The following is a 14099-nucleotide window of genomic DNA, read 5'->3' as shown; positions in this document are numbered from 1 at the left end:
TGGCCCAGTCCGCCTGGCGCGCGCAGCCCCGAGATAATAGACTATTAGTGGAAGTGGGATTAATTTGTAGCCAATTACAGCCCGCAGAGCTGAATAGGAATGCATAAATAAAGGAGAGAGAGAGACAGAGGGAGACGTTGAGAGAGAGAGAGAGAGAGAGAGAGAGAGAGAGAGAGAGAGAGAGAGAGAGAGAGAGAGAGAGAGAGAGAGAGAGAGAGAGAGACGTGCGTGCGTGACATAAACGCTGAGGGTCCTCGAGGGGCCGACTAAAATCCAAAAAAGGAGTTGTGAGCTGCACGAGCAGAAAGAGAGAGCGCGAGACTTAACTATTAGAGAGAGAAAGAGAGAGAGGTTCACTTAACTATTAGAGAGAGAGCGAGAGAGGGAGAGAGAGAGAGAGAGAGAGAGAGAGAGAGAGAGGTTAGACTTAACTACTAGAGAGATCAGCGTCCGTCCCGCTTTCACCTCCTATCAGGCTCCCAGCGCGCGCATCCACCGGTGACCGGACAGAGAGCGCGAGGCAGGAGGTCGGGACACCACGCGCTGTGTTGGTGTATGTGTGTGTATGCGTGTGTATGCGTGTGTGTGTGTGTGTGTGTGTGTGTGTGTGTGTGTGTGTGTGTGTGTGTGCAAACACGGGATAACGGTGCTGCACGAGACAGACAGACATTACATTACCGGAGACGTTCCAGTGCTGCGGTGGATGCGGAGGATGAAGGGAAAAGACACGGAGAAAAGAAGACAGACAGAAGAAGTTTAAAGTTCAGCAGGACCGGTAATCTGCCAGCGAAAGCCCTTTTACCGACAAGGCTCTTCTCTATGGGAAACTTTAACGGGCTGAAAACATTACCACCGACTGGATGTTAACGGGACACATGAACCGGCCTGTGTTGTAAAGTTCTGACATGAATATCATGCACGGCCTTTAAACCGGCCCGGTCTGAATCCGTTTCTATTACATTTCGCACTGCTGCTGCATTTTAATCCGGATTCTACTATAGCCTATGGGAAAGGGAGAGTAAAGTGATGAGCCGGGACAGAGCGGTACCGGGGCCCGGAGGAGACGGGGTCCAGACCGTGATGAGCCGGGACAGAGCGGTAGCTGGGCCTGGGGGGGACGGGGTCCAGACCGTGGTGGGCCCGGACAGCGGAGACCTGCTGGACGGAGCCGCCGCCGGAGACAAGCGGCTCTTCTCCTGCGCGGTGGCCGGGGGTAGAGACGCCCAAGCCGGGGAGAACCACTCCGACCCCCCGCCGACCAACCCGGTGTTAGCCGCTCCACAGCAGGTAGACGGGACGAAACTTTATTGATGCCCGTGGGGAAACCGGGCTGTTGTAGCGGTAGATAGTAACAGGATATAGAATCTAAATAAAATGAATGGAGCAAATTGAGTTATTGAACATAAAACAGGAGATGTGACTTAGATTTTTACGAATTAAAAGTAGGATTACAGCATTACGAGTGTGCAAAATAGCTGCAGTAAAATTTACTGAGACTAGGAAAAATAAATGAAATTGAATGAAAATGGAGAATAGAGTGATGGAGTTTTAATGGTGATATGTTTGTCTTCTCAAATGAAAAGCCATGCGGTGTTATGAAGTTATGTCGTGACTTTCTAAACTAGTTCAAATGCTTTAAATGGATAGATGCATTTAGGCCTTACAGTCTCAATAATATTGTTATTATTCAGAATTGTCAAGTTGCCTCAGTAATATAACGGGAAACGATAAGAATAAACGGTGCCGACCCCTCTGCTATGAAATGCATGTTACAAAAGTGTCGAAATAAATAGACTGGTCCGTATACTTTGTGAAGTTTTGTTGTTATATCTTATTGCGCTGGAAACTATAAAATCTTTATGAAAAAAGGTAGATGCGCATTCTGTCTTTTAATCTTTACCGAGGCTTGTAAACGTATAATCTGCTATTTACGAGTGTTTCTATTAACCCATATGCCGTTATTATTCGTTTTAAAATAAAAACACTTATGATCAAATAGCATTCATGTGTGGATCCAGGATTGTGACACTAGAGTTCCATCAGGTCCGGGAAACACCTACAGGAGTTTATAGTGGAAACCAATTAAACCTCATTGAGTTAGATTACGCACGTTTATTAGGGATTCTTCCATATCTAAAATAAACTATTATTAGTCTGCATTATGTGGTATTATGTGATTATTCTTATCGCGATAGGTCCCGTGGGACCTAACTAGCCAATATCAGATTATTTAAAAACAGAATTATCGGATTATTAATGCGGGATTATGCTTGTCGACATGCTCCAGACTGGCCTCATTAATAAATGAATGATCCTAATCAGGATGTAGTGGAGGGTAAAATCACATAAACCCACTTCAGCACCTTTTATCTGCTGAATGCAGTTTACCACCTTTTTGGGCTGACATAAATCTTTATGGTATGAATTCATAGTGCATATCTACATCATAATAGTAAACATGTATAGGCCTATAGTAGACATCACACAGTAGTGTCAAACCGATGTTATATGAGGGTAGGGACTTTATGGAAAAAAAAAAAAAACCCACAATACTTTTCTGAAAATATAATAGATTTTTGTTCATATTGGTGGTTACTGCTTTCCTTCCTGGATATATGAATATATAGAAAATAAAATGTATTTTTGTTTCTATTGGTGGTTGTTTGCCTTATAATGACAGTTCACCCTTTTTATTTACAGCTGCATCACTGGTTACATGTAGAATAATCTCCTTTTATTTAACACTACATCACTGGATATATAGCCTATGTATATATAAAATGTAATTGGTTTGTGTTCATATTGGTGGCTGTTTGCCTTATGAATGTAGTTTACCATCCCTCTTACTGGCTGCATATAGATGTATTGAAAATGGAACTGATTTGTGTTCACATTGATGGTTGTCTGCCTTCAGATGTTAATTTACACTCATTTTTCCTTTTTATTTCCCACTATTTCGCTGGATATATTTATGTATGTGTCCTGAAAATTTGTCTTATTAATGCATTTTTTTATAATAATAATAATAATAATAGCCTAATAACAACTAGAAAAGGTTACATTTTATGAAGAAAATGTGTGTGCTTGCTTCAGTTTGAAAAGGTAGACAGTTGAATTAATTTGAAAGAGTTTAAATGTCTTTAGAATTGGAATATATGGATCTTAAGCAATTTGACAGCCAAAAGTAGGCTATAATAAAAGTAAAAATAATAATAATAATAATAATGTAGGCTATGTTAATGTGTTCCCCGTGTGTTTGTCAGGGTCCTACCGGACACCGGACCACGTCCTTCTCCGTCCTGGACATCTTGGACCCCAACAAGTTCACGAGCAACCGGCGGCAGCAGCAGCAGCACGGGACTCACCGGGCGGACCGGGAGCTGGTCGCGTGCGGAGCGGAGAACCGGAGAGGAGGAGCGGCGGAGCGCGAGCCCAGCCTGGAGCCCAGCAAGAGCTGCTACGGTGCTGAGGAATACCCGGCCAGTAAGTCTGATTTTAGACGGGGTCACCCTTTAATCTATTCGTTATATTAGTATTTTTACTTTTCTTATTATTTTGGTTGATTAGTTTTTACCCCCTTTTTTCCTGTGTGGAATTACCTTTAGGCTAAATATCACTGAATGTATTCCCTTTCTTCTTTTTATTAGGCCTATTTTTTTTTTTATTAACTTAATTTTTTTTTCGGTGGATTCATTCCCTTTCTTATTATTTTTCTATTTTATTATTATGTGGATGTATTATTTTACCCCCAGTTTCAGTGAATTTGACGTGGATACTCCTTTCTTATTATTTTATTTTTCCGATTAATTCGCTTCATTATTTTTCTTGGGTGGAATGACCCTTTAATGGCACCCAATTTAGCGATTTGCGATTTGCTGTGTAGGATTTTAGCTGTTATTCGTTTATTTTTCAATTGACTATCTTTTCACCCCCTTTTTCTGTGTGGAATCACACTGTATAGCCTAATTTAAGCCATTTTTTCTTTCCATTTACTGTATGACTGGGTAACTTCCTAACTGCCTAAATCCTATTTTAGTAATCTTATTTTTAAATAATCTGAGATTAAAACTGGTTAGGACCCATGGGGCCTATTAACACCTAAAATCTCATAACATCATGACCATATAATAGCCTTGAAATCCCTTATGAATTTGGTAAGCGATAATCCAACTCAATGAGGTTTAATTTGTCACAAGAAAATAAAGAAATGTGGAAAACGAATGAGAAAAGCACGAATAAAAGAATAATAAATCTAAAATCCTAGCTGATGATGTTTTTCATATTGATGCTTCACTTTACACTTCTTTTCAAAAATCAATTTCTCCTGTTTCACATTTCTACCTGTCCAACCCCCTGTTATATTTCCTGTTTATATCGACAAGATGAAAGAAAAATGATTAATTGATCGTTTTGAAAGTTTGCTGCGCTTGTTCCTCCATGTTATTCTGCATGATGGAAGTAGGCTACAGTTCCCATGTCGGCCGCTGCCTGCTAACGAAAAAACAATTAAAACCATTCAGTTCACCTTTAATTGAAGCTGAGTTGAAAGAAAAAAGACACGGGATAATGGGCCACGGTGTGTGTGTGTGTGTGTGTGTGTGTGTGTGTGTGTGTGTGTGTGTGTGTGTGTGTGTGTGTGTGTGTGTGTGCGTGTGTGTGTGTGATCGATATGGTATTATCGATCGGTGAATATCTGTTTCAGCCAGCAGCTCACACAGACAGACACCATTAAAACGCATTAACTCCCATCACTTCCCCTTTGTCTAATATTACACTGTTTTCGTACGATTATAGTAGTGGGATATACCATCCCACTATTAGACTGTTTATTACTATTAAATTATTGGCTAGTCTCCCCAAAGAGATCAGTAAAGTTTCATCTTTTCTTTGCAGGAGATTTAATTTGACTTAATTACATCGCGCTTATTGATACAGAAATACAAATATAAAGTACAATTTTACCTTTTCATTCCAGTCTTTACTGTCACTTTCCACAGTACAATATTAATCAGAAATGGCATGCAAATGAAATGCAAAAATTCATGAAACTCTTTGCATTTAGTCGATTAAATATAGCCTATAATATATAAATTGACAATAATTACATTTTACTCTATTTTTAAAGAGGTCAAATTTAAATTCCACTGACTACAGTAGGAAATCTAATGAGGTCCAAGCTACAATTTGATTATTTGATTATTTGATTTGTATGCGTTCTGTGGGAAATATTCTAGACTTATTAAGAAAACTGTTCACTGTACAGACCAGAGAATATTCACTACACATATAGAGCAACATTTCATTTTTCTGTGGGACTTAAAGTGAGATGTTCAACACTTAGGAGCAATACTGACTAACCTAAAGGCCTATAAAATAAATTCATCATATGTGATTAGAGTTATACCAGGGCATCATGTTGATAATTATACTATTAGGACCAATTCGACTTTCTTGACAAAAAATCTCCTATCATCTGTTCTAAATAAAGAATAGTAATAATCAAATCTAAAGTACATTGCAAATGTATTGAAAATAAGCATTAGGTTTCGTTCTGCATGTGTTAGACTTAAAAGATGCTATACATTTATAAAAAATAAATAAATAAATTTCCATTCCCATAAATAACTAATTAAAACGTTAATGAAACCATGTTTAGGCCCAACACCAAATCAGTTAAAGTGAGATTGATTTTAAGAAAATCTTTTATTGTCTACAACTCTTCAAATGATTATGTTTCAAAATGACAAAATGAAATTAAATATTGTTGAGAGCATGAAAAGTGTTTGGTCTCATGTGGAAACTTTTAGATGGCACCAGTTTAATTATTAAGATAAAATACAAACTAAATGAGCAGAACTCAAATAATAAGACTTCCATTTTTATCCCCTTTCAAACACTAAACTAAGATATGCTAGGCCTAGATTTTATGACAAATTTCCATTTTTTTAATGAAGCTATAATATAGGCTAATATATCTATAGTATAATATTTCTGGGCACCCTGAAAAAAAAAATATTTGTCTTATAAAAGGCTACAAATGATTGACTGTGCTTCAATGTCGCTAACAAATGCCTTTAATTTTCAATTCAAATAGATCTGGTGTGTTTTGTGTGTTCTTCCATTCTGCCTTTAAACATTCAATTCTATTTCAATTTACAGTTCAAGATCTTTTCATTTAAATTCAGTGTGCTTGGTCAGCTAAACCAGGGACATATTTCATTAAAACTTTTATACATATTTCATATTGTTTTTCCTTATGATGTTTTCTTGCATGTTCAGAGCACAGGAGTACTCTTTACATTTAATGTAACTATTAGGCAGGTTAACTAGAACATTTACTAATGCATTATAAACTGCTGTTAATTTAAATTTTATTATAATATTTCAATACTGTTTTTGAGTACTTTTAAAACTTGATACTTGTATATCGCATTTGCTCCTACTTTATTTGATTATGTATTTGACAGAGTACTGAGTACAGAGTAATTTGTCATTTTGGACTCCTTTCTCTTTAACTGATACTATGGCTCTTAAAAAAAGGACAATCCACAAACCTCGGGTTGATAATAACCCATACAATTATTTTCAAGGGCCTTTCCTAAATGGGTAATTAGTTCTTTTGGATGGACAATTTTGAAAGTTTTAATGCGTTGCACTTAAATGACCTAATTACACATTTAGGGAGCTACGCTTTTACTTTACTTGGTTAATTTCCTGTAGTACTTTTAATCTGATTTGATTAAAGTGTAACGCTGAAGTAACGCTGGTTATACTGGAAAAAATTCAGTACTCTCTTCAAAGCAGGGAGGGTTGATTATAGGCCAGACAGACCCCATTAGATCAAATTTAGTCCCATATGGAAAGATTTTGGTTGTGGTTGATTTAATATTAAATTGTGTAATTGTCTACACTGTACATGGGAAGGTAATAGTGGTGAGAGTGAAACCTAGAATTACAATAGTCATGCTTATGCATTCTTTAAATGGGATTAGTACGAGTGAATTCAATAGACCAACTTTGAGAATCACAAAAAAATGACCAACAGTCTATCGGTTCATCCAGCAGAATATTAATTGTATGCCACCAATCACACTCACTCTCCACATTTTTTGGGCATTTCCTTTATTAGACAGTTCCAAATAAGGAGAGACAGGAAAGACTGGGAGAGAGAGAGAGGGATGACATGCGACAAAGGTTCCAGGCCGGATTTGAACCCAGAACTTTCCATTTACATGGCACACGCCCTAGACCACAGTCAACATCGTCAGTTGGTCTGGGAAACCGCGTTCACGTCAGCCTCCTAGTGCTAATTACAGCTTGGACATGTGAGATGTTTTTGTAGGCTTCGATATCTGCTGCTTGGCGTCGTAAAACGCGGAAGTGCGTCGACACAGGCGGCAAACATGGCCGCAAATCCGCCGATGCTGGTTTCTTTTGTGCCTCAAGGTCTTTCAGAAGAAGAGAATAATATCGGTTGATCGTTAAAAAAATACCCTATGATAACAAGAAGCAGTGCCACAACGATTGACCGTACAAAATACGTTTTGGATGTGGACGTTCACGTCAATGCTTCCAAATTGTAGCAATGAGATGTCTCTGTTGCAGGCCTGCTGTGATTTTGGCTGATAAGGCTGTATATTTACATAAAACATTTTGCCTAGTGCAGCTTTAATGCGAACATGTGAGTAGTCTTGATTTGTCATTGGCCTGTGTTGTGTGTCTTATTTCCAGAGGAAGGCTTTGTGTACAGAGGTCCAGATGAGGAAGACTACCGTAGATCCGGGACCCCGGACTCAGAGGCCCCGGACGGGCCCTACAGCAGCGAGGAGAGCAGCTCAGCTCTGCCCAGTAACGGAGACGGGGATCTGGGTCAGCACAGCCACCAGGACCCGGCCAGAGACACCAAGAGCCCCGGAGGGGGCTCGGCAGGCCAGATCACCAACATCCAGAGCAACGGGGGCCAGGGCTCACAGGGCAAGCCCAAGAGGAAGCGCTCCGGGTCGGACTCCAAGTCGGGGAAGCCCCGCAGAGCCCGGACTGCCTTCACCTACGAGCAGCTGGTGGCACTGGAGAACAAGTTCAAGTCGACGCGCTACCTGTCAGTGTGCGAGCGGCTGAACCTGGCGCTGTCGCTCTCCCTCACTGAGACCCAGGTCAAGATCTGGTTCCAGAACCGCCGGACCAAGTGGAAGAAGCAGAACCCCGGTGCCGATACCTCCGCCCCGACCGCCGGAGGACCGGGAGGCGCGGGAGGCGCAGGAGGAGGCCTGGGGGGTCTCAGCCCTCTCAGCCCGTCTCCTCCGGTCAGCGGCCACCTGGCCATGCATGCTGGCTACGCCAGCCACCACCACCCCCCGACCGGAGGCCTGGTCCAGCTGCCCTTCCTCACCGCCAGCCACGTCCTCTCACCGTTCATGCTGGGAACACAGAGCTACGCTGCACCTGCTTTCTATAGCACACACCTGTAGACACACACACACCTGTAAACACACACACACCTGTAGACACATACTCACAGCTGTAGACACACACACACACATACACACACACACCTGACAAAACATACACACTCACATCTATAAACACACACATACCTGTAGACGTACACACACATACACACACACATACACTCACAGCAGACACACATACAAACTCACACCTGTAGAAACATACACACCGATAGACGCACACACACACTCTCTGGACTCGTATCATTAATACCAGAGAGAATGAACTGTTTTATTGTATGAATTTGCATTGGGACTGCAGTACAGCCGGTATAACAGACAGCAGACAGACTGTCAGTGTTCAGCTCTGCTCACATTTTTACTACAGACGTTTGAACGCTTTAATTTCAACTGCTTATTTTGATAGAATGTGAATAATTACCAGAAACTGTACATAAATCTATGTTCTAGCTTCCAATTCTGAATGCCGTTTTAAACTAAATAATAGAGAAAATAGTTGATTTCTTTGTTTTTAAAAAAAAAGTCTGTATGGATATTGAATGTTCATTTATGACTTACGGAATGGCTTGATCTATTGTAAGTACCGTGTAACTCTACAACTGTGATTGTTTTCATTTGGATTGTTTCTGTTATTTATTGAGTTTGTTGATACAGTTTCCATAAAATTCTTGGATGTGTTGAATCCTCAGCTCACATGAAATCGTCCTTTGATATTTCAAATAATAAGAATTAAAAAAGAGAAGACTATCACAGTGCAGAGGGATCATTTGATGAGGATATTCAAGAGCGAAAGCCTGTCATTTTTTTTTATTGGTTTGGTTGATTACATTGGCATCAGTACACTAAGACCCAAACTGTGGCAAAGTCCCTGCATCTAATTTCATTTAACACCAAAACTTCCAAACCTGATCATACTAACTGCATAAGGGGATAAAGTGATGACTGGTGACAGACAAAAAATTATTTGTTGGTGAATGTGGTAAATTACAGGCCACCAGACTATCAGTTTAGAGGCAACATTGATCCTGAATGCTCTCAGGATGTGAATTTTTGGCTGGGCCATTAGGTGACAATAGGCTACTAGCCACCAGTGACCCGCCCAAGAGGTCGGTTGGTCTGAGTTCAACAAAGTTAAAGAGTAACTAAACCCCAAACCCAAAACTGTGTAAAGCCTGACATCTAATGGTAAAAAGCATGCTACTGAAATGGCCATCTGCTATTGGCTGATCTTTTCTGCCAGGCAAAGTCACAGAGCGTTTTACCGTTAGATGTCAGGGTTTACACAGATTTGGGTTTGGGGTTTAGTTACTCTTTCACTAAAGTGAATCCAATTGAAATGGCCATGGTCCAGCCAGGATGATGCCTGTAGGAGTTGCTCATTCTGAGCTGTTGCTTTTGTTTCTGGCTTGGTGCCTGGAACAGGAATGGCCTTCTGACGTTAGCATAAACACAAGTCCCTTTGTCTGTTCTGCATGTATAGTTTGGACTACTACATCGATATTACCAACAATGCTGACATGTATAACATAATATCAGTGATATGCAGTAAACCATAGTAATATGGTCTTATGCTTGTCAGTTAGCAGTCTTTTATGCAATGGTTTGTTGGTGGAGCTTGCTGGCTTTAGCTAGCATTGACAAATTGGAGGTAGAGAAGAAGTATTAATTCGACTTCCGGTGTCATTGGTTCCAGACTCCTGAATCGCGACCCGCCCACTCTTCAGATTTGGAGAGAGTCTGGTGTTGCTCTATTCAATGGCGATTTCTCGATCGGAAAAACGGGCCAATCAGCACCTTTGTGGGCGGGACTAAAGTTGGAACTGTTCGTGGAACGGTTTTTCATTGCCATTTCGGCAGGATATTTGTTGAAATCATTCCCTATTGTCTTTGCAAAGACGATATTTTTGTCAAAAATGACCAACATTCTTGATTAAGTTAGTAAATACAGCCAGCATCAGTGTCACTGAAAATAACGTCAGAGCGGCCGGATATTTCAGTCACTAGTGATTGGTTCGGGGAAAATCAACCCCCCCCCCCATACAGAAAACAGCTAACAAAGAGGCCATCTCCAAAGGCCAATGAAATGGCCATTCAGTCTGAATATCTGGCTACATTAATGGCCATATTTCATTTAATGTAGCAGTGGCTGATTCTAGATACCCATGACCAATTCCGGACACACTCTTTTTTCCAGGCTTTTAGAGCAGCTTTTTGAAGAGTTTAATGCCAAAAGGCAAGTGACGTAAAATCCTACATATGTGAGAAGCTATATATTACATTTCTTATCAAAGAGTGTGCATGTAGAATTTGGCCAAGGGTGTCTGGAATTGGCTGGGAGTATGTCACGTCATACTCCAGGCGGGACACACAACGTGGAGGACATTGAAACAGATGTAAGCAGATGTCCGTCAGTTTGATCCCACTTGACCAGAGTACCAATCTGTTTTAATGAGAAGCATTTACTCAGATTGGTCCCACATGACCAGAGTACTAGTATGTTTTAATGAGACTACATTTATGCATTAATTCAACTGCAAGATAATGTTTAATTAACAGATCAAGTTAATATAAACAAAATGCAAAGAACTTTGCATCATGTTTTTTCTCTATTCAGCCTTTCTGGGAAACTGTCATTATTTCTATTTCAGTCTGTTGAGGATCTAGTTTAACAAATATTCAATATTCTTTTGATTTCCTCTAGGAAATCATTTTTTTGTATAGTTTTTTTTAAATATTTTAGTGTCTCAGTCTCTTTGGTGTTTTTAATATGAATTTTCTGTTAAAATTAAGATTAAGATTAAGATACATCACAGGACCGACAGGATGAGGACAAACTATTGGTCAGTAACAGATTGACTGTAATTATTTGCTATTCCAATTATGACACAATTAGGGGATTTAAAATATTGATCTGTAGGCTGTTTTGCATTTAGATGACCCAAATGAAAAATGTTTTTAAAAATAATTTACTGTACCTTCCTCACTACATTTATTTAGTGGATTAAATATTGATAGCTAAAATATTATAATTTCAGTAAAACATGCTGCTCTGCTCTTGTGGAAACCTGACTGATGAAAACATACCTGTAACCTACATGCAACTTATATGTTGCTTAGTGGCCTTAGCTATATGTGTCCTAATTCTATGGTAACCTTCTCTACAGTATTATAGATCATTTTCTAATCTGAATCAACAGCAACGTAAAGCAAAGCTGGGGTTATTCCACTTTCAATTTCATGAATTTAAAATAGAAATAGAAAATGGAATTCACTTACTAATGACAGCGTTCATTCTCAATTAGTTCTTAAGTGGTTAGATATCACAACTTTCTCACAGCCAAAGTTGTGCTGAAAATCCAAGTGCTGAATTAACCTTTAATTAACCTTGTTAGACTGGAGGACAAGATAAAGACACAAAAAGCATAGAGGGCTCGGAGAAGTGATTTACAATGAATTTATTCCTGGCAGAAATCCGTTTAACCTCCCTGGTGTTCCTTTAAATCACACAGCATTTTAAACCTAACACGCGACAAAAAACAAATATGGCTGAGTTCAGATAGAAAACAGTAGAAAACAGTTACAAACAATAGAAAAGCTTCATTCGCATTCAGTCAACTAGACAAAGCTAGAAATGTGATCAGTGGATTTGGCAGCTGAAGGAACCAAATACAAAGAAATACAAAGTTGAGCCATTATGACCAAGAGGATTTTTATTTTTCGTTATTTTCTTTGGTTCCCCGTACATGCCTATTGATATTGTTGCAGTTGTCATTCCCTATCGCAGCTGAAGACAACATTGCCCATCAACGTAGTCTCAAATGTTGCACATGTATCGTCACCTTCACTGACAGGCAACACGTCTCCAAACAGGAACAACACATTGCTTCAGAAATTTGCATCTTCATTTGATCAATAATCACATTTACAAACAAAACACATTCTCCATAAAGACCAACACACCAGTAAAAATCTTCAAATGCAATATCATCATATTCAAGAAAACTCACGATAACAGAGAAATACACTCATAATTTTCAGTCATATGTCAGTAATATTTTTCATTAGTGTTCGCAGAAGTAGAAATGCCAACCAGATTCATAACATCTGTACATCAATAAATAACATTCTTTACAGGCCGATCCATAATCTGTGCTACATGTTGCACAAAGAGAAGCATGCACTTTAAAGAAATCACAGTGTAAGATTATAAGACAACCGGGTGACTCCATCTCATTTCAGTCTGAGGGCATCATTGAACTGGTTGGAGGTCAGTTGAGAGCATAGTTGAACTGGTTGGAGAACTTGTCGTGTTTCCTCTTGTCGGCCTTATCCATCACTTCTGCCACTCTACGCATAGAGCTCCTGGATGGAGGGAGGGAGGAAAGAGAGAGAGAGAGAGAGAGAGAGAGAGAAAGGCAGGAATTTTTTAGATTATTGATTATTTTAGATTATGCTACACAAGTTGTTGAAATTTGTCATTTTCGGCTCTTTTTGGAACTCCAACCAACCAGACCCCATTCACTTGAACAGTTTCAACTCGCTGTGTGTTTGGTGGTGGGTGAGTAGATAATGACATTTTGGGGTGAACTGTTCCTTTAAGTGTCACCATAACCCTAACCCTAGGAGGGTTACTTTGCAGGAAGTCACTACACTGTGCTACACTGCAGCATCAGCAGTTACTCATTCCTGTGAGAATTATTAAAACTGGTTACCTTATCCTACTGAACACTACCAACTACATGAAGACAGAAATTATAAACACTTAAATATTAACCCATAATATAACAAAAAAAAAAAAATCAGTAGTTAAGCTAATTTTCTGGCATTTTAATAGTAATATGCTTCTAAATATTATGAGCTATACACTCACAACTCTAAACAGTATGAGTTTTCAGACGGAGAATACTGTATTCCTGCCGCGACATGAAGTGACGTACTTGTTGAAGACTCTTTTCTGCAGCCTGGAGCGGGACGTGTTGGCGTTTTGCTTCAGATCGCTGAGGTTGGGGTATTTCTTCTTCTTCTTCCCTTTCCCTTTCCCACGCAGCCTATCGGAGCCCAGGTCCTCTCCCGTCGCCGCCTCGATCTCTCGCATCAGCTCCGCGTCACGCCAGTCTAGATTATAGATGAGTGACAAAGCGCAGTTAGCCAGTTAGAGTCAAAAGTCAGAACCCAGAATTCTGACTTTTTTCTTATTGACTTTTTTTTTACAATAACAACAGACTGACTATGTTGAAAAAGACATGCTTTGGGTGCTTCAGGGGTTGATTTTTGGAGTGCCCAGTGGCCCATAAGGACTGTACTGTGTGGAAAGTGAGACCTAATTAGCTCTATATTGAATTCATGATGGAAAAAGACGGGAAAATAGGGTCCAGGTTGAAAATGGACAGAGTTATGCTTTAAAGCTGCATTAGGCAAGATGTTTAGGTAAAACTCCAGCCGTCTCATAAGCTTAATTCAGGAAGTGTGGCTGCAGCAGAGAAGATCGTCCCATCCCCACTCATTGAGACACTGTAGATTCATTCAGTACGGTCTTTTGTCTCTCGGACCCAAATCTGAGAATATTTTTATTGTGACTATCTGTATTGTAGGTAGAGAGATAACAGTGAAACTACAATCAAAACAGTCATT

General features: G+C 39.8%; 2 protein-coding genes across 2 annotated transcripts in view; one reads left to right on the top strand and one right to left on the bottom strand.

Moving 5' to 3' along the window:
• Positions 1-1026: 1026 nt before the first annotated feature.
• Positions 1027-8468, top strand: nkx1.2lb (NK1 transcription factor related 2-like,b). Its single transcript, XM_071911621.1, has 3 exons — positions 1027-1287; positions 3264-3483; positions 7732-8468. Exons 1-3 carry the CDS (start codon positions 1027-1029, stop codon positions 8466-8468), a joined length of 1218 nt encoding a protein of 405 aa, XP_071767722.1.
• A 3467-nt stretch (positions 8469-11935) lies between these two features.
• uvssa (UV-stimulated scaffold protein A) overlaps positions 11936-14099 on the bottom strand; it is a 53461-nt gene continuing 51297 nt past the window's right edge. Inside the window, exons 15-16 of the mRNA XM_078289310.1 lie at positions 13406-13583; positions 11936-12830 (exon numbers count right to left, since the gene is read on the bottom strand). Coding sequence (XP_078145436.1) covers positions 12737-12830; positions 13406-13583 — 272 coding nt within the window. The 3' untranslated portion in view covers positions 11936-12736. The remainder of the gene's footprint in view (positions 12831-13405; positions 13584-14099) is intronic.

Source organism: Centroberyx gerrardi, chromosome 16, assembly GCF_048128805.1.
Source record: "Centroberyx gerrardi isolate f3 chromosome 16, fCenGer3.hap1.cur.20231027, whole genome shotgun sequence".
Taxonomy (NCBI): Eukaryota; Metazoa; Chordata; class Actinopteri; order Beryciformes; family Berycidae; genus Centroberyx; species Centroberyx gerrardi.
The sequence above is the reverse complement of the archived record's forward strand: the minus strand, read 5'-3'. Positions and strand labels throughout refer to the sequence as shown.